This window comes from Hemicordylus capensis, chromosome 1 (genome assembly GCF_027244095.1).
Source record: "Hemicordylus capensis ecotype Gifberg chromosome 1, rHemCap1.1.pri, whole genome shotgun sequence".
In the NCBI taxonomy this organism is placed as follows: Eukaryota; Metazoa; Chordata; class Lepidosauria; order Squamata; family Cordylidae; genus Hemicordylus; species Hemicordylus capensis.
The window spans coordinates 158,157,196-158,180,559 of NC_069657.1; the positions used below are offsets into that span (position 1 = coordinate 158,157,196).

The window sequence follows — 23,364 nt, forward strand, 5'->3', positions numbered from 1 at the left end:
CCGTCTTCATACAGATGGATTATTAGAAAGTGGGGAGGAACTGAGAGATTGTTTATAAATTTGCGGAAATGGAGGAATGTGGAGGGCCCCAGCCTGGTGTCTTTTGTCCACAGAGAGCACACGTCCCAAGTACACGTCAGAGCCATAACTGCAAGCTTTTGGCAGGGGAAAGGGAGATTCTAACGTCACTGCAGAAGTTTTACTCTCAGTGGAAATATTTTACCCTTGTTGTTTCTTCCTTCCTCCTCGGCACCCTTCTCTCTTTGCCTGTACAGTAGCTCATGAGCATCTGAAAGAGAGAGGTCTCTTTGGCCTGCCCCCTCCACCTCCAGGCGCTAACCCTGCGGACTACTATCACCAGATGACGCTCATGGCCAGCCATCCAAATCCTTATGGGGACCTCCTCATGCAGAGTGGGGGAGCAGCCAGTGCGACACACCTTCATGATTACCTCAGCCCTGTCGATGGTGAGTAAGGAAACAGGAGCATTCCTCGGTGGTAGACACTTCAGGGGCACTCTTGCTCTCTGATCATTCTTTCCTATGTGGATGACAGGCTCTGTGTTCCTAATGACTAGAGAGATTACACTCTTGTCTATAATTTTAACAGTTGCTCTTATTCATTATATCATTCTGGTTGTAAACGTGTGTGTGTGTGTGCACGCGCGCGCACATGCATGAGTGTGTTTTAAGCTGTCTTAAGAGACAAACACTGGACGTGGCACTGGGTTATAGAACCAGCCCTTCCTAGTTCTTGTGCTTGTGCCTGACTGTCAGACGTTTTGGTGACATATGTAGCTAGTAGAACAAGAGGAGCCAAATGGCCACACCCTGCCCATCTCCATGGTTGAGAGCCTCTTTGTACAACCCATGCACATTATATTGGAAAAATGGTGGTAACAAATAAACGCCACTCATTAAAACGCATCAGGTACTGAGAGTCTAAAAAGTGTAAGCTGAAACAACCGAGCTAATGAGGGAAAACCTTTCAATTTTACAATATAAAAGCAATTGCAGGACAGTCTCCTCCTCATAAGGTGAAGGGGGACAGAATAGTTCTAGTCCAGCACTTTGCTTGCTTTGCGTATTAAAGCTGTATACTTGAAGGGCAGCAGGGGCCCTTCAAAACACTTAAGAGGGTGAAGAATTAGTTCAACAGAGTTAGCATAGCTTTTGTAATAAGAGTTTCCTCCAGTTATTGAGGATGATGGTTCCTTGTTTGTTTGTTTGTTTGTTTGTTTGTTTGTTTGTTTGTTTTTAAGAAAGTTTCCTTGAGCACAATCAAGCCAAACTGAAGCACTTCTAACTTTAGTCCCATTTATATCAGTAGGAGAGAGCTAAGCATATGCTTAACTCTTCTGCCGAAATAAGTGGGACTTATAAATGCTTGACTTTGTCTGGATTGTGCGCTTTGTGTTTCTTATTTTAATGGATGGAAAAGACATGGTTGCAATTGCTAAAGAAAAAACAGAAAGAAAGAATGGTCTTGTGCCGAAACACTACAGAAAATGTGATCTCCAAGGCCTGACTAGCTTGCGTCTTGAGGTGCTAATAGATGACCATATTTGGGCTTAGGTGGAAGAAAGTTTACCAGTCCAGTAAAAGAAATCCTGCAGCCGTATTTAGATTTTTGCATAGACTCCTTTGACTTGCCATGACATGTAGTAAATTTCTTCTTTAAGAGGTTTTTAGAGCCCTGCTAACTGGGCAAAGAGGCACCTTTTTAATGTAGTGGTTCTCTTTATTTAGCAGGGGGAGAGTAACTGGCCCTATCCACCCCCAGCACAGTACCTCCAGTGACTGTTGCTGGTGTCTAGCTTATATTTCTTTTTAGATTGTTAGCCCTTCGGGGACAGGGATCCATCTTATTTTATTTATTATTTCTCTGTGTAAACCGCTTTGGAAACTTTTTTTGAAAAGCGGTATATAAGTATTTGTTGATGCTGTTGTTGCTGTTTTACCCGCTAGGGACAAATACTAGCAGAGGACTCTGTGTCTGCAGCAAAAAGATGGTCATTTATATACTGCATAACTGCACAATGCAGGCAGTAAGAGCCGTGCCCACACTGCTGTGTCAGTGCAAACACCATTGAAAGCGTTGCGCACCAGGGCAGCTCTACTCTAGCATCACATTGCACAAACAGTGATGCTGTTTGTGATGCACATTGAGACAAAAAAGCCCAACTTCACATATACACTGATGGGATCTGAGCTGTTGGTGACTGACTAAGAAAGGGAACTTGGGGTTGTGGTGGACAACTCATTGAAAGTGTCAACTCAATGTGCGGCAGCCGTGAAAAAGGTCAATTCCATGGTAGAGATCATTAGGAAGGGGACTGAAAATAAAACGGCTAATATTATAACGCCCTTATACAAAACCATGGTGTGGCCACACTTGGAGTACTTTGTACAGTTCTGGTCACCATATCCAAAGAAAGGCATTGTAGAACTGGAAAAGGTGCAGAAGAGGGCAACCAAGATGATCAAGGGCTAGAGCACCTTCCTTATGAGGCAAGGCTACACCTGGGGCGTTTTAGTTTAGGAAAAAGACTACCACGGGGAGACATGTTAGACGTCTATAAAATCATGCATGGTGTGGAGAAAGTGGATAGAGAGAAATTTTTCTCCCTCTCACACAACACTAGAACCAGGGGTCATCCCATGAAATTGATTGCCAGGAAATTTAGGACCAACAAACGAAAGTACTTTTGCATACAACACATAATCAACTTGTGGCATTCTCTGCCACATGATGTGGTGACAGCCAACAACCTGGATGGCTTTAAGAGGGGTCTGGATAACTTCATGGAGGAAAGGTCTATCAACGGCTACTAGTCGGAGGGCTATAGGCCACCTCCAGCCTCAAAGGCAGGATGCCTCTGAGTACCAGTTGCAGGGGAGTAACAGCAGGAGAGAGGGCATGCCCTCAACTCCTGCCTATAGCCTTCCAGCGGCATCTGATAGGCCACTGTGTGAAACAGGATGGTGGACTAGATGGGCCTTGGGCCTGATCCATCAGGCCTGTTCTTATGTTCTTTAACATAGTTACGCAGCAGGATGCCCATTATTTTCATTGGGTGTCCCATTGTGCAACTGTGCTTATGTAACGTTACGCTGGAGCGGAGCCACCCTGGTGTGCAGCTCCATCAATGGTGCTAATGCTGATGCAGCAGCAGGCTCCTTCCACCTGCCTTGCATTCTGCAGTATGTGAGCAAAGAACTAGAGTGGCATTTCAAGGACTAACCGATTCATTGTGATATGTGCTTAGGTAGAAAAGAGCACCCTTGATCAGAACTATGAAATGGATTGGCAAGGTGGTGAGCTTATATACAAATGGACTGAGATTCATTGACTGACATTCTGTGCGGTGTCAGAACTGTGTAACAAGAGCTGCGTTGGTGGAAGACTCAGCATTGCAGCTCTGAACAGCATGTTGCTGAGCAGGAAAATGCAGGTGGACAGCAGTGGTGGGGGGCATGATTTTCACTGCTCCCTCCTCCCTCCAAACTTGTTGACTTCAGGAATATGTTCTTGAGGGCAGCACTGCCCTCAAGTCCAAGAGTCCTTTGGGAGAGAAGAAAGAGCATTGAAAATCACTCTCCCCACTCCCCTTCCACTCATATTCCCCTGCTTGGCAACATGCTGTGCTGAGACTTCCACAGCTCCTCTTATTCAATTAATATTGTGCACTATGTCAGCCTCTGGGCAGGATCCAGACTTTAGTCATAACCGAGTCCCATGGGAATGAATGGGACTTTAATTAATCATGTCCCATTGATTTCAGCGGTGCTTAGTCACGACTAATTTAGTCTGAATTCTGCCCATTAATTTGCTGTTCATGTTTTAAATTGTTCAAAAATCAGCCATGCATTTATAACCCTAACTATGTATCTATTGATACTTTAGTCTATAGGAATGTGGGATGTTGCCTTATTCCAAATCAGACCATTGGTCCATCTAGCTCAGTATTGTCTACTCTGACTGGCAGCGGCTCTCCAAGATTTCAAGCAGGAAACCTTCCCAGCCCTACCCGGAAATGCCAGGGATTGAACCTGGGAGCTTCTGCATTCAAAGTAGATCCTCTATCACTGAGCTAATGCCCAATTTCTAAATAAGGATGTCATGAATCACATGATGGAGGAGTGGCTTATGGGCAAGGAAAGTGCACCTGCGGTTTCATGGTGGCTGATAATGGAGCCAACATGGTGAATGTGATGTGTGATGCCCACCTCATTAGCATATTCTGTATGGCACACACTTCACCTCATCGTTCAGGATGCCCTGAGGGGAACAGCACTACCAGTGAACTCACCAGTGCCAGTAATACCAGCAATCTGATAGAGTCTTGCTGGATAATTGCGGCTACTTCCATTGTAGCCTTAAGGAGGGGTAAGCTGTCCATTTCATGCATAGGATGAGGTAGGCCTTGACCTGCTGATGTTCCTGTCACAACTAGTTATTCTTTAATCTGTCCTTGGACTCTTCTCTATGGGAAGAGTAAAATAGGCAGCTATGGAGTAAAATTTCCAGCTCTGCACAGCTGCATTTATGTTCATTGTCACGCAAAAGGATGCAGCTTTGGCAACCTCCAGAGAATGAGATCAGCTTTTAAGTTTGTTCCCCTGAAGAAGCTCTTCTGTAACCTTTCATAAACCATTAATGACTATAGAACTGCTAATGCAGTGACTAATACTTGTGTTTTCCATCTGAGACCCTTTTTCTCCCAATATGTTCCTAAGCTGTTCATGTAAATTCTTTTGCTCCTCTCTGCTTGCAGTCCACCCCACAAAACGCAGGACAGGAATTACATTTGATTCCATGCTGCTGTCATGTCAAGCAGTGGAATGAGGCACTTCGTCACACTTAGGACCGCTGCTGGGGGAGCCAGTCTGTCCTGTCCCTTGGTACAGGAAGCTCAACGCATTCCTGGCAAAGAGGCAGCTGCTGGCCTAATTAGTTTTACTCCAGTGAAGGGAGTGGGGGCAGAGGGCAGGATTTGTTATTTCAGTGGGGTACCTACCAATTTGCCTATGTTTGAGCACCAAAAATGCTGAGGATAATGTACCTCACACAGTAGCCCTATTCAGACATTATGTTGTACAACTGTATATGTTAATGTTTATGTCTAACTGACTGCACATATGTTCATTTTAAAAGCAAGCTTGGGTACAACCCCCTCCAGTGCAAAGTACAGATAGGAAGTATACAACTGCACGCACATTGACAATAATGTATGGATAATAACTGTACATGTGGACAGATCTGGAAGTATTTCCACTGTACACAGATTGTATACACACTGAACATAATGTATAGATAGGGCTAATGTCGCAGCCCATTCATACGATTAAAATCTGAGTAGGAGGAACATCTAGCCAGGATCCCAGACTTATGCAGACTCACAAGAACCAGTCATGTGTTGGCAAAGACCCAGGCAGGAGGACGAGAATGTGACCATGTACTAGCTGCAACATGGGTAGGGATGGTGTGGGATATGCATTTCCTTCACCCTTGATACAATGCTGGGTAAATGATGTTGGTTGGCTACACTGTCCCTACCCAGATCACAGCTAGCACACAATCACTTTCCCATCCTCCTACCTCAATATTTACTGACATACGGCCAGTTCTCGGGTGTGCGCATGAGTCTAGGATCCTTACTGGACACTCCTCTTATGCAGCTCTTGGTCATGAAAATGGGTCCTATGTGTCTAGAGACCTTAGAACATTGGGAGTGGGGATTGAGTACTTCTTTAAGAAGGTACTTCTCACTCACAAAACGTAACAGTGGAGCCCTAATAAGAGACACTACCCAAAGATTGCACCACTGTCCCAAGACATGTTCCAGGAAATACGCTTAGGATTTACAGACAAATCCCAAGAGGCAGTGGGTCTAGGGAAAAGAGTGAAATAATTCTGCTTTTCGAAGTGGACGCAGAAGGCAGCTTCTAAACATGTATGGCCCACATGTTATATCCTAGACTCCAATGAGGCTCAGTTCACATTGCGTTTGCCTGTGACCAGTAATCTCTCCTTTTACCAGTTATTGGTAATGGGCAATCCTCTTCATATACACACACGCCCCAGAGGTATATCTGCCCTGAAACCTTAGGTGAACATACAGCAAAGCAAAGCAAACCAGCCCCTCTATCTTTCTCTTCAGTCAACCAGACGGACTGAAAGTAGACCACAGTCATACAGTGCTGGCTTAGACATTTTGACACCTGAAAAATAAAAAATGTGTGTGCACGTGCATGTGTGTGTTTCTCAGGGGACTAGAGTTTATTTTTAATGACATAATGAAATGGGTGATTTAAGGCCGGAAAGTTACAACCCTATTGGAATTTGCTGCTTTCTGGGAAGGCCAACTCTATATACCATGATCACAGGGCCGTAGCCTATGCCTACAAGGTTGATTCTATCTGAATAGAGCCTTTTTCTCTACATGGGAAGGTCATGGCCTGGAAAATCTCTGGCTTTCTGTAATAATAAATTCCAAGTACTGCAACCAGAAATGCAAAGTCTACAGTCAGAATAAAGTAGGTAGTTTGCATCTGCCTGGATAGTGAACATACAGCTGGAGTGGTAAGATCACATGGGGAAAGAATGCAAATACGACCAATATTTATATACCGCTTTTCAACCAAAGTTCCCAAAGTGGTTTACACCAATATAAATAAATAAATACAATGGCTCCCTGTCCCCAAAGGGCTCACAGACTAAAAAAGAAACATAAGATAGACACCAGCAACAGCCATTGGAGGGATGCTGTGCTGGGGATGGATAGGGCCAGTTGCTTCTCCCCTGCTAAATAAATAGAATTGCCACTTTAAAAAGATGCCTCTTTGGAGTAAGCTTGATGGGGGGTGGGGCGGGGGGCAGATGGAAAAAGAAGTACATTTGAAGAAATCTGGGGTGCTGTTTACAAGTGGTCTGTCATCAAGTCCCATTCCGACCGCTGTCACTCCTTTTGCCTTGGGGTTTTTAACTGGGAGAGGGCAGGTCAGATGGCACACCTCAGGAGCCTAATTTGGTCTAGAGGCCAGATGTAGCAGAGTCTTACTCAACTCTATATCATCTTCCACACAAAATAAGGGTTTAGTTTTAAAAAAAATTACACACCATATTATCTTCAGATATTCAGAACTGATTGTGCAATTAATATCTCAACTTGGATTGTGCAAAACCACCGTGAGACATTTCTCAAGCCTTATCAAAATGATTTCGGCTTCCCTTGAAATTCCTCAGATGTTTCATTTGAACAGGAGTCACCACATTTACTTCAGATTTTATTTGAGAGAAAACCAAGTAACAACCTAGGGGTATACAAACACCCCTTTAGAAATGTTACTGATTTTATTCTTTTGGCTTCCCACAAAATTCCACATATGTTTCACTTTGAAGTTTACTTTAGGCAAAATTTTGCAAGCTACTTTATTCCCACCTGCTTCATCTTACACTTCATGGGGATAAAACGTTATGGTAAAGCTAAGCCCCATGTGATCTACAAAACATGGATTAAAATCCCAGGATTATAAAGTCAACATTATGTGTGTTTCTGTGTAGTTTACTGATATCAAGGTGGAATGGATTATTGTTTAATAATTTTGATTATTATTTTTCATGTTTGAAAACATAATTTAGCTCTGAGGAAATGCAGTGTTTTTTAGTGTGCTGTTCAGCTGAAAACAGTTTTTACAAGACTGAAGAGATACTCCCTCAGCCTAAAGACTGCTCTTCCCTCAGATCTTTTATCTCAAGTTCTGCTGAATCCTGAGTTCTAAAAGAATCCCATTTACTTGTACAGGTTTAAGGACTCCTAGTCAACCACTTTTGTGGCTTGTGGGATAGAAAGGTACTTTCTTGTCTCACAGCAACCATCTTAGAATACCTTGAACTGTAAAGCTCATGAGGCCCTCTGTGTTGGAAAAACGGAAGCTTCTAGGACATCACCTAGTGCCCAAATGAATGCTTGGCATTTGCTCCAGTATAAACAAGGTGATGCCACAGCATAGAAAATGCTAGTAAGTTCAGTGAAGCTGATTATTGCTCGTTGCTGGTTAGTGATAAGGGGATTGCCCTTATGTCAAATGCAGGCCTCCCTTTGATGATCTGTTAACTACCTATGGATGCGATTGGATGTCCTGTGTGGATGCTTCTGCTTCTGTGTCATATGAGCAGAATGTCCCTTCACTTTTAAAGTCAAATAGTAGACAGGTTGTCTCTGTCCAGTGGGTCCTTTTCTGACATTCCAAGGCTTTTGGAATTAGGAGGCTGAAGGGCAGGGCAGGGCTGCAGTGGGTGGATTTTACTTCAAGGGTCTTGCCTCGAAATCTCCAAAAAGTCTGTTATTCACTGTGGATAGTAAAGAGTCTTAGGAGCAGCTCTGCCGTCAGAAATCTGGTGGTGTTAGCCTAAAGGTGCACTGATGTATGTGTTGAGGTGGCAGGAGGCAAACACCAATGTGGCACCATGGAAAACCTACATATAAATCTTGAAAGCTATTTAATGTGTTATTTATATTTAACAAATTAAAGCAGGGGGTGCCAAACACCCACCAATCTGGAGCAAGGTTGCTTCTTACTAAGGAACTCAGTAGAATCCTGTCTGCATGTTTTTACCTTATATAGTCATAAATAAAAGAGCTAGATACGAAGTTTTTCATGAATGCTGAAAGGTCAGAGAATAGTCCTGGAACAGCCTTGAAGGGGGTTACCCCACCACCACCCACATACACACACACACAAACACAGACTCTCTCTCCCCTTTGGCTGCCCTCTATAGGACACAGCAGAGCTGTCCCTCTCTTCTATCTAGATGCTCCAAGGCAGAGCTTGTGCGTTCTGTGCAACCTGAGGCTTAAACCCAAATGTTAGGTCCTAGGGTTTTGCACTGTTTGCTGCAAATAGCTATTTTGTGACCAGTTTGCAGCATGGAAGCAGCACGGCAGGGAGAATGTCTCCCCTCTCTGCATGCCATGGTTACAAGCCAGATTGGGGATGCAATTGTATTTGAATCTCTTTTGATCCACTTTCTGCCTTAAGCTTCTCTGTTCATGGCAGGTTTAATATCACATGTAGTTTGACTCCCAGACAGTGTGTCAAAGATGAGGATGGGTTATGGGAATCTCACAAAGTAAGGCAAAGGAATAGGGCTCTGAGATAGATACCAGTGGATGGGTGGTGGGAGTGCTGACCTAACAAATTGCGCAAAACGCAAAATAATTAAAAATTGGCTTAACTTGCGTATTTTTCATAGTGTGCAGAATTCAACTTTTCTTTGGCAGAATTTTTACTTGTAAATGCAGCTTATACAACACCTGAACTGTTTTAACGTGTGAGGTTCAAGTAACTTGAGCCTCCCCACAACCTTCTCTTTGTGGTCATCCAGAAGAAAAAGGATCAGCAAGACATTTGTAATGCAGGTTAGCATATTGGCTAAAATGGCAATTTCATTTGCACTACAAGCTTGATTGAGGCAATAACTACTCTAAACCCCATGTATGGGAGGGGGCAAAACACCATTATAACTATGTTTGTGCTGCTTTTCTGTGAAGGAAAACAAACTTTCTATACCCTTGCTTCCTTCCTGCAGGGAAGTTTGCTCTGGGAAAGAAAGTCATTCATCTTTAGAATAATTTGAGGTCAACACTGTGACTTCAGCACATATGTGAACCCATCATAACACAGGCCCTAGTAGAAACTTAAGCCCAGAATCATAGATGTTTCACACTTTCCCACAGCCTACAGTACCTGGAGGATCTAAATTAGAGCAGACAGTAATAAAATGCATATTACTTTATTTGTGCTGGAAGAGTCCCAGGCCAACCTGCAGAATCTGACAGCTTCTAGCAGAGTTTTACGTTGGGGGAAAATTACTTATGTGTGCAGTGAAGGGGTGTGTTGGATGGCTTCGCCAATAAAACCCAGGCTGCTGTTGGACATCAAGACTTCTTCCCTCAAATTAATGGGGACCAATGGCAGAGCTGACACTGCGGGCATAAATCACAGGAAGGAGCAGCGAGGAATGAGTACAAGGCTTTTCTTTCTATTTAGTAATTTATCAAGGGAAGTGGCACATTAATAAACAGATCTCCCTTGAGGTGTGGGAGTAACAGAGACAAATATGACTGTCAAACCCTGCCTGCTTCCTCCTCTTAGCAAGATAGGAGATTGGACAGAGAGAAAACTCAGTGGCGGTGGTGGTGTGTGTGTAAAACTTCTACTGTCGCAATAGCATCTCGAGGTTCTAATCAAGACTGAGGTTCTCTGGTGCGAGATACTACATAATTCCTTGTTAGTCTAACTACTGTCACACATTACACAGAGATCTTGTGAAGGGAGGGTCAAATATACTTTGGGTGCTCTCTCACCTCCACAGTATATGTGTATTCTGCAGAACACACTTACTTGTACTATTATGGCCCTTCTCTTGCTCCACACAGGCAGGAGCAATTATGGGATTGGCTAGGTGGTGCTGGCAACCAGCTATGGAGCCTGCATGACCGATTTGCAATAAGCATGAGCAATCTCTGGGAAAAGGAGTGTCTAGTTTTTCAAAGGAGGTTTCCTGCATCTCCAGTTTAGCCCATACATGATGGATTTTATGCCCATACATGATGGACTCTGGGCAGTTATTTTCCATGTCTCCCTTTGGTCAACGAGCCCCATATAAATAGCATCTCCCTTTCTCCAAATTCAAAATAACAAAATATGTTGATTTTCCCCAGGTCATTCAAATAAGCCCTGATATATTTTTCTCAGCCAAGTTGTATAATCATCAAGTCCTCTTTTTGTGTTGCCCATCCAGAGCCCCAAAGAACTGAATGTTATACTGGACACAAAATTGAACATGCTGGTATCTCAGCTAGCATTTAAACAAGCAAACAGGCACAAGTATAGCCCTTATGACTGTGAAGGTAGGCTTCACAAGAAGCAATGCTGGATGACATCTCTAAAGCCAGATGGGAAATTAGTATGACTTCCAGTGGTCAGGAGATGTGGCTTCCAGCCCTGCATAGCTCCCCTGCCCCATGAGTAGAAGAAAGAGAATAGGGTTAGGGTTTGTAGTTGCCACTACGAGCAATGTGGCTTAGTTTGCTTGTGTATATGTACAGTATTTGGGGCTTCCACTTTCCCTAGTGCAGAGTTTTTTGTTTGTTTTTAATGCAGATTACACACAGCCCCTGATATACTGATAAGGGAGTTCTGCTAGTGAAATGAGGAGAGATGGATAAGTGTATACAACTGGCAGCTGCAGAAAGAGTTCACGGTTAGAATGCAGTCCTCTTAGAAGTGTGTCAGAAGAAACCTATTTTTTCTAGTATTGGAGATAGGCAGACAAGGTGTAGTTGCCATCTAGAGCTGATAACTGCAGGATTATGTTTAGCATAAGCCCTTGTCTTCAAATCCAGATGATTTTTTTTAAACTGTTTTTTCAATTAAATGTCTAATAAATCATGATGATGAGATTCCTATCAATATGCAAATGCTCATTAGGACAGCTATTTGTACTAGACAAACCCTCAGCTGAGGAAAACACTTGATGTGTCTGATGCAGCTCATGAGTTTGATGAAATGGGCTCTAGTCCATGAAAGCTCATGCCACAATAAATCTGTTTGTCTTTAAGCTGCCACAAGATGCTTCATTGTTTTTGCTGTCACAGATGTTTACCGCCTTTGGAAATCCCTAAGAACAGATCTTAAGTTACTTTTTACTCACCCTACAAATGACTTCTTTTTTGTCTCAACATTCAGTCTTGTGCACTTAAAAAAATACAAGTTCCACTAAGAGATAAATGGAAGATCCTTTGAGAACCAAGTCTTTTTGTAGTTGCAACTTACTTTAGTTTACACCTAGTCCCGTATATATTAGGCTATCCACTGGCTATATCTGCAGACCAATCTAGGTAAATTGGAGATCACTTCTTGTCTTAATGGCTGACCACTGATAATATGTGCTTGAGAAACAGATAGTGCTGCCCTTAATTGTAGTGATGGTGAAAGGCTTTGATTGACAGCTCTGCGAATCTGCCAAATGAAGGTCTCTATTATCCTGCAGATGTGATAATACTAATAAGTATAGCAGCTGACATGATCAGGAAAATTATTCAAGACAAAGAGCCCTTTCTCACAAACCAGTGAGAGAGCTTGAGGGCGGATGATGGGGAAGGCAGCAGAAGCTCACCTTCTCTGCAGATGATCCTCCAGGAGCTGCTGTATGCGCTAATCATATGCTCAAATGGGCCGCGGCTTCCACAGGCAGCACGGTGGTGTGGCAGTTGGAACATTTCATCCCAGCCCCTGGAAATCCCACAGTGCACTGTGTGAGTGTGCAGTGCATTGTGTGGATCCCCCCGGAGATGGCCGGGAGCCTGCTCCTGTGCCAGTGCCAGCTGGGAGCATCCGGTGCCGACACACGATCAGTTAGCCCAGGCTAAGAGCGTGCTTGCACCCCTTAACCTTGGCTAACTGGCGGGCTCCCTAGGCGGGTTTGCTGCTGAGGAGCCACCAGAAGCCTTGCAGCTCCCAGCAGTTCTCACAGACAGCCAAGCCCAGGCTTAGCTGCCCTAGCCTGGTCTCGGGTGCTCATGAGAACAGCTTCAAAGTATCCCATTGATTTTAAAAGGGCAAGCTAGGCAATGCCTAACTTGTCTTTTTAATGTCAATGGAACTACTTTAAGTGATTTTCCTCATCATGTCTGTCACTATACATTGCCCACTTCCACATGAATTGTCCCTTACCCAAAACAGATCCATCTCTGAGGACCAAAATTTGGTCCAACCTCCATTCCTTGAAATGAGCAGGCAAGCAGATGGCCAGTTTAGCTCGACTGACTGGTTTCTTTAATAAGAAAAGCAAACAACCCAGCTATTAATTAAATACCAAACTCTTATGAAGTCAACTGAGAAAGACAGATCCAAAATGAAGGGTTTAAACTAGCTACCTCCTATTACTTTGCTTATTCTCAAAATAGGAACGTTCTTTGAAGAATGCTAAACAGCCCCTTTGAGAACTGTGAATTTGTACATGACTTGCCAGAAAGCAGAGTTTTGCCTGCTGTGCAACATGCTCCATGACTGCTACCTGCCTTAAGCTTATTCAGTCTTGGATTCACCCTGAACAAGCAGGTGTTCAGCCCTTGATGTGAAGGTCTTTTCCTTGAGCGCCTTCATTACTTGGTTAGTTGGTTCCTTTTTAGCCTACACCCTTGGCTCTCAGAATGCCAAGTAGCCTTGCTAAGCAAGTGTAAACGCCTCCCTTCTGCACACATAAATGCCCAAGCCCAGCTTTAATGTACAGTATGTCTTGACTCCTCAAGGAAATATGGTACTGACAGGACTCCTGTTCCCTTTACCTCCTAACATGAATTCCTTTTTGCTCCTTTTTTTTTTTTTTTTTTTTGGTTGGGCTGTTTGTTGGTTCTAGTTACCAGAGGGGGTGGCTCCTTATTTGAGCAAGCTCTTGGAGTTAGGGTCTGTGCACTCCACTTCTTCTTGATCTACCTGCCCCTGGGGCCCAAAGCATGTTCTAATGCAGCTGCATGGGTGATGACTTTAAATTTAACCAGATGGAGGCTACTCTGCATGCATGTTTGAGTGTCACCATTCACCACGAGGAACCTCCTCTTTTCGCCATTCCTGTGGGAAAGGGCAAATAGCTTGACAGGTGGAACAGCCTCCACATGATTAAGTGGCACTTAGTTCTAGGAAAAACAGTATAGTACTTAGTGTTAGAGCTTTTCCTAAAAGCACCAACCAGTCCACCTACATTTTACAATAATCCTTACAACAACCATGTAAGATAGGCCAACATTATTATCTCACATTATAGATAGATGGCTGATGTTAAGAATTAACAGATTGGCTCAGGTAGCCTGATTATTTCATAGATGAGTGGAGAATTGAACTAGGGCCTTCTTTTTAAAAACTATTTGTTTTTCATTTTTTCAGTTAAAACAAACATAATATAAATAATGCTTCACATAAAACTGGTGTATCCAAACAAAATTCAGCACTATTAATATCAAACAGGGCACACAGAATTAAATTAAATTTATGTTTATTTTAAATGTAAATATTTCATATAATAAATGTGAAGGCCTCCAGGCTTGACTGTTGCAATGCGCTCTACGTGGGGCTACCTTTGAACGTAGTTTGGAAAGTTCAGTCAGTTCAAAATGCAGCAGCCAGATTGGTCTCTGGGGCAACCCAGAGAGACCATATTATGCCTGTCTTGAAACAGTTGCACTGGCTACCGATATGTTTCTGGGCAAAATACAAAGTATTGCTTATTACCTTTAAAGCTCTAAATGGCTTAGGTCCGAGTTATCTAAGAGTGTGTTCTTCTGCACTATCCCCACCACACATTAAGCTCATCTGAGAAGGTCCATCTTTAGTTACCACCAGCACATCTGGTGGCACCTCAGAGGCAGGCCTTCTCTGTAGCTGCTCCTGAGCTGTGGAATGCACTCCCGGCAGAAATCCGTAATCTGAATTCATTATTGGCATTCAGGAGAGCCCTATCTGTTTGGCCTGGCCTTCCAGGGTTTTTAAACTGCTTTTAAACTATAAATGTTTGGCCTTGTTTTCCAGGGTTTAAAAACTGTTTTAAATGTTTCAATTGTTAATTGGTTTTATATTGTTTTTATAGTTTTTGATTTTAACTGTTAATTGATTTTAGTTGTTTTTATTTTAATATAAATCACCCTGAGCCATATTTGGAAGGGCGATATAGAAATCAAATAAATGAATGGATAACTTTAACTGCTCTGGCCTAGTATGTGGACTTAGAATTGTCAATACAATTGAGAAAAGAAATCCACTTTCTAAAAAATATTTTTTATAACTTCCTGAGAACTCGTTCTATTAATCTATCTGATGCATAAGGGAGAGTCAGCATGGTATAACGACTAGAGTTAGATTTGGCCCAGAGAAACCTGAATTCAAATCCTCACTTGGTAATGAAGTTCACCATGTGACCTTGGGCTAATTGCACTTTTTATTGCAGCCTAACCTACCTCACAGGGCTGCAGTGAAGATAAAGTAGGATTATATTCACCTATGGTGTCTTGAGCTTCTCGGAGGAAGGGTGGGATACAAATATGACTGCATATGCTATGTCTCGAAGAGGCTGACTTGACCATGCCCATTGTGACAAATCTCAAGAGCAGCTTGTCTGCACACTGTTCTTCTCTTTGCTCATCCAAAATTCAGGGTAATATTGTGATCACTGCCACGGTATAATAGAAAAATGCTAAATGTTTTTATTTCCTTTCCTTGTGATATGTATTAAAACTAAGCAAAAATAAAAAATCAAGACCTGCTTCTTTCTATTCACATCTATGGCCTTTTCTTTATTTTCCTTTTGTGCAGTGTCAAGATTCTCCAGTCCAAGAGTGACTCCAAGATTAAGTCGAAAGCGAGCACTTTCCATATCTCCATTGTCTGATGCCAGTATTGATCTTCAGACAATGATCCGGACCTCTCCAAATTCCTTGGTGGCTTATATAAATAATTCCAGAAGTAGTTCTGCAGCTAGTGGCTCTTATGGGCATTTATCAGCAGGGGCAATAAGGTAAGGGAGAGCCCTGAATGGCTTTGGCCTGGGTTAACTGAGAGAGCACCTTTTAATCAGGAGAGGCCCGTCTTCAAGTTCCACCAGTTCATTTGGAGGCAACTTGGGATAGGGCCTTTTCTGTTGTAGCCTCTAGGTTGTGAAATGTACTCCCTGTGGGTTTAAGAGGCTTATCATCTTTAGAGGCCTTCAAGAGAGCCATAAAGACCCATCTTTTCAGCCTGGCTTTTAATAATGTTTAAGTGGTTTTAATGATTTTAAATTAGTTTTATGTTACTACTAATTTTATTAGAAAATGCCACATTGATACTCAACACCAAATTACAAAAATAAGAAGAAAAACACACAAATGTTACCAATCACAATTGTTGCGGCATTATTAACATTAGAAAATTATTTAAAATTTGTACTCACTTTTATATCCCTTTTTTAATACTCTCTAACTATTCTTCTTCTTATAATACTCTCTAGAGAAAGTAAAACCAATCCAGCATAGAAACACCATCCTGTATAATACTATTCCAGTAGCCTATAAGTAGGCTCCATCTCTCCAGAAATCTGTCTTGTCTCCTTCCTTTTAGTGCTTTTTTATTATAATATGTTAATTTTATCACCAAGGCAATATGCCAGACCTTCTCAAACCAGTTCTGGGGGGATGGGGCCCCATGCAATTTCCATTTTGCGGCTATACACACTCTGGTCACTTCCAGTAAAGTCAATATCAGTTCTAAATCCACTGCAAAAACCTATTCCTTTATATAACCAAATAATAATATTATTGGATCTTTTGGGAGTGCATATCCAGTTATTTCTGCTATTTTCTGTTGGACTTCACTCCAAACACCATTAATTAATGGGCATATCTGCACTTCCAGCATTGACTTTGGTTCAGATTATAAATACGTTTTAGCCTAAATTGAGTAAAATACCAATGGAATTGAACCTTTTAGAAACTTTCCTTCAATGTTTTATGTTAATATTTAAATTGCTTTTATTTTATGTTATAAATGGTTTGAATTTTTATAGTAAACTGCCCTGACCATTTTAAGATGGGAGGTATATAAGTGAAATAAATACAATAAATAATGCCTGGAGAGATCTTGCATGCCCCATGAACTTGGATGCTAATCTGAATTTAGCTTTAGAATCTGCCTGTATTTATATGGACCTCTCTACAGACATAAGTCACAAATGTGTGCCGCCCCGCCCCCCCCCCCCCTCAATTTAGCTCGTATTTAAGCTGAAAAACTCTAGAGATGTGGGAAGATCATGCTATAAAAATGAGCAAATAATAACCTTTTCACGTGAGCAGCCTAACACAGACTAGGGCATCCCAGCCTGGGTTAGATTGCTTGTGTGCAGCACTGGGATCAAGCCTGATCCCAGTGCTGACCTCCTGCCCAACCAGACTTTTTACCCTGGCCTTTAGCCAGGGTTTAAGAGCATGACCATGCCCTTAACTCTGGCACCAGAGTCATGTGGGTGCTCGGGCTGCATCCAACTTCCAGGGGGAAGCCCCTGATGCACCATGCTCATCATGTAGTGCATTATGGGATTTCCAATGGCCAGGACTCATTTTTCTGGCCTCCACTGATCTGTGCTGCTGGGAGCAGTGTGGATCATGTTGGCGTGTGGTGGCATGCCGAAGAAATCAAAGATCGTCATCTGGGGGGATGGTAGGTTCCACCTTGCCTCCCCCACCCACCCACCACTTGCCCACTTGTGTGAATACCCTCTGTAAGAAACTGGTCCCAGCCAGCTGACTCACAAGTCACCCTTCCCTCTGAGCTCTGAAGCTGACTGGGGTTTTAATCTTTAACTTTTAAGGCAAGAAGCGAAAGGAAGAAAAAGGAAAATTCTGGTAGATTAAATCGCTGCCACCAAGCCACTTTTAAAAGTTTTTCTTAATGGGGCTTGAGTGACTGAAAAGCCCCATTTCACTTTGCTTTCCCTTGCTAACAGGCAAATATATAAAAACCCACTGTTCCCCTGTCCGTTTACCTGCACGTGGAGCTAATGATAGCTGGCTAAGCTCTTTTGATGATACATCTGCACTAGAGGAATTCCCTCCTTGCGCGCGCACACACACACCCCACTTCCTTCTCCTGAGTTAATAACCAACTCTGGGAGGCTTTTAAAAACAAAAGAACAAAGAAAAATATTTTATTCAGTTGCTACAGACCAGTTTGAGGTTTTGACTTTTTAGATACACTCAAAAATGTAACTTGGATTACAAAATGTTTCGGAACACCCTGATCTTTTTTAGGGGATGCACATCGACATCTTAGTTAGGGATGTGCATGAATAGATTTTTTCATTTCGATTAGTACCCAAGTTGAATCACCCCCGATTTATTTTGGGTCCAAATTTGGGGGGGACACCAGGGTAAGCTAGAGCGGGTTGTGGTGGGTGGTAGTGCCCAATGTGTGCAAGGAAGCTACCACCCAGATTTCAAAGGAATTGGACAAAGGGGTGATTTTTAAAATACTGGCATGTCTTTTGGGCAGATTTGGGGCAGAAAAGAGGTTTCTGGGGCAGAAGAGTGAGTCAGGTGGTAGTACCACAATGGGTACCTGCTACCATCCAGAATTCAAGAAACTGGTGGAAGGGGTGATTTTTAAAGAATTTCTGGTTTGCATGTCTTCAAGTTTTTCCACCCTAGAGAATAATGGGGAATTTCAGCAGCCCCGTAACTCAACTTGGGGCCACCAGGGTGGCCCAGATCAGGGTGTGGTGTAGTGCATATAGGGTGCCAACCACCCCCAAAATGACAAGCCCATGGGGCACTGGGTTTTGTTGATTCTGAGGTGTTCTTCTGGGAGTAGATTCTCTGGTAGGAATGAGAATGGATTCAAAGGTGCACCAAATTCAAAAATTCTTTAAAACTCACCTTTGCCCAATTTCTTAGAAATTTGGGTGGTAGCTTCCACCCATTGGGCGCTACCACCCAACCTACTTTGACCACAAAATGGAGGTCCAAATCTCCGAATTTTTCGGGTCTGAATCTGGGGTGGTTTGTTTTGTACCAGAACCTGGGCAATTGAGGACAGGGGTGATTTATTTTGTCTACAAATCATCCAAATCAGCCAGATTTGGGTATGTACCCGAATCGTTTTGCATATCCCTAATCTTAATTACAAAGAAGAGATATTTAGGAATTGCAAAGCACACAAAGAAAACAAAATAATTCCTAATGCAAAGTCTGACTAAACATACTTCCCCCTATGCCAGTTTTCCATAGCCTCAAAAACCTTGGCTTCAGTCTCCCTTGAAAACTCACCAAAAATCTGGCAAGATCAAGTCCCTGCAAATCTCTCACCCTGAGAGATTGTCCTGTAGCATTCACCATGCAGGATCAGCCTCCATGCTGGTTGCTGCCCCCCTGCACTCCCCTCTTCCTCCTTCTTCCTCCCAGCATTCCCCCAGCAGTCCCAATGCCCCACCCACCTGTCAATCAAGGACAAGGGTCCACTTCCTGTAAACCCTATTAGAGCTGAGAGGCTGATCACTACACCCTCAATGTAATAAGTGGTTATTTATTACAGCAATAAATCCATACAGGGCAGTGGCCTCTTTTGTGTGATATTTTAAAACTGCAGACTCCCCACTTCTTCTTTTGTTGTGTTCTTAGAAGGCAGCATCTGCTGTAGCGACGATGAATATTGATATAACACTTTTCAACAAAAGTGCTCTAAGAGGTTTACATAGAAAAATAAGTAAATAAATAAGATGGCTCCCTGTCTCAAAAGGACTCACAATCTAAAAGGAAATATAAGGTAGACAGAGGTACTCTTACCCCTGGACTTCCAGGCCCAAGTCAAGGATCTCCACCCCCTGGGGGCCCCCATTTCTTCTTTCGTCTGTCTCGGGTGGTGTTGTCACTGCTAGGGGTGTGCACAAAACCAGGTTGCCCGGAGAGGTTCAAGTCTGGACCAGACTTGAATCGGACCGAGCATGTTCGATTTTGTGCACCTTGAAACCTCACCACACACCCCAGTTCAGTTTGGATTCGGGGGTTTCGTGAGTTAAATTTATATATATATATATATATATATATATATATATATATATATATATATATATTTTTAACTCACATTGGTCTTAATCAAGTTTCTTTCCATTAGCAGGCTGCCCTGCTCCAGCCATCACTCTCAAACATTCCAAGTACCTATTATATTGTGATGTTCTTTCTCTCCAGTCCAGCGTTCACATTCCCCCATCCAATCAATCCAGTGGCATATCAACAGATTCTGAATCAGCAAAGAGGCCTAAGCTCAGCATTTGGACACACACCTCCCTTTATCCAGCCATCCCCAACGTTTCCTGCACGACAGCATGTGGCTGTCATCTCTGTCCATTCCAGTCCCGCTCAGATCAGCAACAGCAACAATTGCATAGCTGATTCCAACCAGGTAGGATCCACATCGGCTTCTGTCAGATTTACTTTTTTTACAGGTTTCTCTGCAAACCTTTTACAAAGACCTAATGTGTCCATTAAAACTAATATTTTCAGTTTCATTCTAAGAGATGTGGTTTGCATGTTCACTTTAAACATAGAGAAAGACACATCTGTGAGTTCATCAGTCTTCACAAATTGCCCATTCCAATGCGTTTCCTTACTGCTATCCTGTGATTGGACTGATCCCACTCACAAACAAGAATGGCGATAAACACCTGAATTTGAATATTTATATTCCCCTGATCCAGCTGAGGAGAACTCATTTTTTACAACTGAGGAATTAATTTGCTTCTCTCTGGCTTCCACATTAATATCACTTGCTGGATAAGGAGGAACCACAGGCACATTCAAATGTTCATCCCCATCTATATTCTGGTGCAACAAAATGGCAATAATGCCTTTTTTTAAAAAATGACTAGAAGTGGAATGGGGTAATTGTGTTTAAACACTGCACTGCATATTAAATTCAGCTTGGTTTATTGGGTAAAATTTAACTCATTATCAAAACCCAGTAAAGTATAAAGTGTGCCGTTGAGTCGGTGTCGACTCCTGGCAACCACAGAACCCTGTGGTTGTCTTCGGTAGAATACAGGAGGGGTTTACCAATGGCATCTCCCACGCAGTATGAGGTGATGCCTTTCAGCATCTTCCTATATCGTTGTTCCCGATATAGGTGTTTCCCATAGTCTGGGAAACATAGCAGTGGGGATTCAAACCAGCAACCTCTGGCTTGCTAGTCAAGTCATTTCCCCGCTGCGCCATTAGGTGGCTTAGAAAACCTATATTCATTCTTATCCTGCTCTGATCTTCAGCTGCTGCTTAAAGGTCCCTGCTTTTGCTATAGCGTGAGATCATTGCCCTGTTAATGCTATATTTCCTTGGAAACCTTCCTATGACCTCTCCACTCCATTTTTGTTTCCTTAGAGCAAGCAGAGTAGTGAGTCAGCTGTTAGCAGCACTGTCAATCCAATAATTAACAAGCGCAGCAAAGTCAAGACTGAAATGGAGACCCTTCCACCAGCTTCCCCGCCTACTCAGGTAAATCTTTGGTGCAAGCTAGTCTTCAACATCTGATCTTATGGACCTCAGAATTTTAACAGCAGCAAATGTTCAGGACAAATTGTATATTCCACACTTTTCTGCAATCAGCCACAAGACAGCAGCTGCCAGTACAACATTTTTGTTGCTTTGAAAACTTGAAAATTTCATAGCTGATTCCTTGGACTGGAATTCCCTGGATTCCTTGGACTGGGTTTTGTGCATTTTGATGCCTAAATTTACACATTACTTTTCTGGCATGGTTGCTGCTCCTCATGGTCAACATTCTATGTCTGATGTTGCACATCACAGGGGTTGACTGGATCACGTGAGTACATCCCACATCAGAACACACTTCCATTAAGGTTTCTGGCATGGGAAATGTAATGTACATCACTGTGTGATGTAGACATTTTGGTGTTACCATGTGGTGCAAGAGCCAATCACAGGAGAAGAGCAATCACACTCCAAATATAGTGATGTGTAAATTAAGTCTATAATTGACTGATCACCATACATGAGGTGAGAAGGGATTTCCCCCCTAGGTCAGAATCATGGGTGACCTGGATTGGGGATGTTTTACCTCCCCTTGCAGCATGTAGTTTGACTTGCTTACTTGAATTATCTGGAGCTATTTAGCTGGCACTATCAACAGTGAACTTGCATTCCAGGTGGGGGACATTGTGATCTGGATTGTGGAGGTTGATTCATTGTGAAGTTTGTGAGTGGAAGAGTCTATCACACAGTAAAAAAAAATAGGGGAGAATGTTAGACCAGACTTCTTTTGGGTCCCTTCCAACTCAGGAAATAGCACCAGCACTCAAAACTGGACATCTGTTTCCCTGTAGCTTCAAAATCAAGTGGAGGCATTTAAATGTACACTAGTTCCAGCACATGTCTGAACCTCTTGCTCACATTCTGTAAAGACAAAACTGGCAGGGCTGCTGTGTAAGATGTATGGGTTTGGGGGCTTTTGTTAGACAAATTTATGGGTGGGGATGTTACATTCAGACTGGCCTGGTGCGTTCAAGGTAACAGAGCTCCTACCCGAAGTCCCAGCATGATGGGTAGCTGCAAGTTTTATGACTGATTGGAATAAGGTATTCTGTGGGTTCTTGGGTCACGGAATCCTCCTGCCAGCTTAGGTAGAACTGTCATATTTCAGCCACGCTCCTCTAAAAATGACGCTTGACACTTCTAGACTGCAAAGCAAGCAGTAACAGTGTCTCAGAGCAAACATAGATCACAATGAGATCTTGCGTGTAGGTAGGAAGCTCTTCAGAAGGGAGCCATCCCTGTTCAGGAAGGAATTGCTCACAGCAGCATCCTTTACCTCAGTGACACAACATTTGACACCCAGAAGGGCCCACCAGCTTCTGTGTTCTTGTTGGAGCAGCACACTTCCAAACTGCTTAATGGCTGACAGTATCTCTCTGACCGTCCTTTATCACAACTGTAAACTATTGAGAGTGCTCTGGGCACTTCATTTTCATGAAATATGAGGCTATGCTATTGTCAAGCCAACAGAAGAGCTTATGACAAATTCCTCTTTCAGCTCTAGTTCAGAAGCGGGCTTTGGCATGATACATGGGGACAGCAACATGTGCAATCATCAGGGGGCTGGTAAAATTGATGAAGATAGCATATCTGGGAAAGATAAACATGCTGTAGTCAGCGCGATTAGGGCAAAGAGGCATCTCTCCAGAGCTTTGGGTTTAGGAACACCTCGGCAGGAAGCACATGACATGCAATAACCAACTCGCTTCACTCCCAGCTTAATCAGGTCACAGATTGCAGTCTCTTGCACCGAGAGACTGGAGAAAGGGATTTCCTGCTTTCCCACAATTAGGCATCTGTTGAAGAATGGACCACTATTACTTGAACTTTAAATTTCACCCACATACCCCAAATCTAGGAATATCTTTATAAACAAGGACTTCTGAATAACTAAGAGGCTTAACTAAGCTGAGAAGCAAGGACTATTGCAGAAATGTCTTTTTTTAAAGACTCCACCAAAGATGTTGCATATGCACACCTCACAGTGTAAAGTGTGAATGTGACAAACACACATTTGTATACACATGTATCAAACAAGTACATGTGTCCCAATTGTCTAAGGTCATCTATTGAGTGTATATGTTCGGCTGAACCTAGGTTTGCCTCTGTGTAATGTATGAACAGGTCCTAATTTCCGATGGATTCCCTGAGACCAATGGATTCCTGTGAGATTCCTAATGGTGTGTAGAATGAGATTCCTCATGAAGCAGTCCTCTGGACTGCTACATGTGTTA

At 42.8% G+C, this 23,364-nt stretch overlaps 1 protein-coding gene across 7 annotated transcripts in view; it reads left to right on the forward strand.

Annotated features, from left to right (window-relative positions):
* The window catches only part of GLI2 (GLI family zinc finger 2), a 343,674-nt gene that overhangs the window by 278,896 nt on the left and 41,414 nt on the right, over positions 1-23,364 (forward strand). For all 7 annotated transcript variants that reach the window (XM_053281674.1, XM_053281685.1, XM_053281695.1 and 4 more), the window contains 4 exons: positions 276-467; positions 15,375-15,576; positions 19,775-19,988; positions 20,960-21,073. In XM_053281674.1, coding sequence (XP_053137649.1) covers positions 276-467; positions 15,375-15,576; positions 19,775-19,988; positions 20,960-21,073 — 722 coding nt within the window. The remainder of the gene's footprint in view (positions 1-275; positions 468-15,374; positions 15,577-19,774; positions 19,989-20,959; positions 21,074-23,364) is intronic.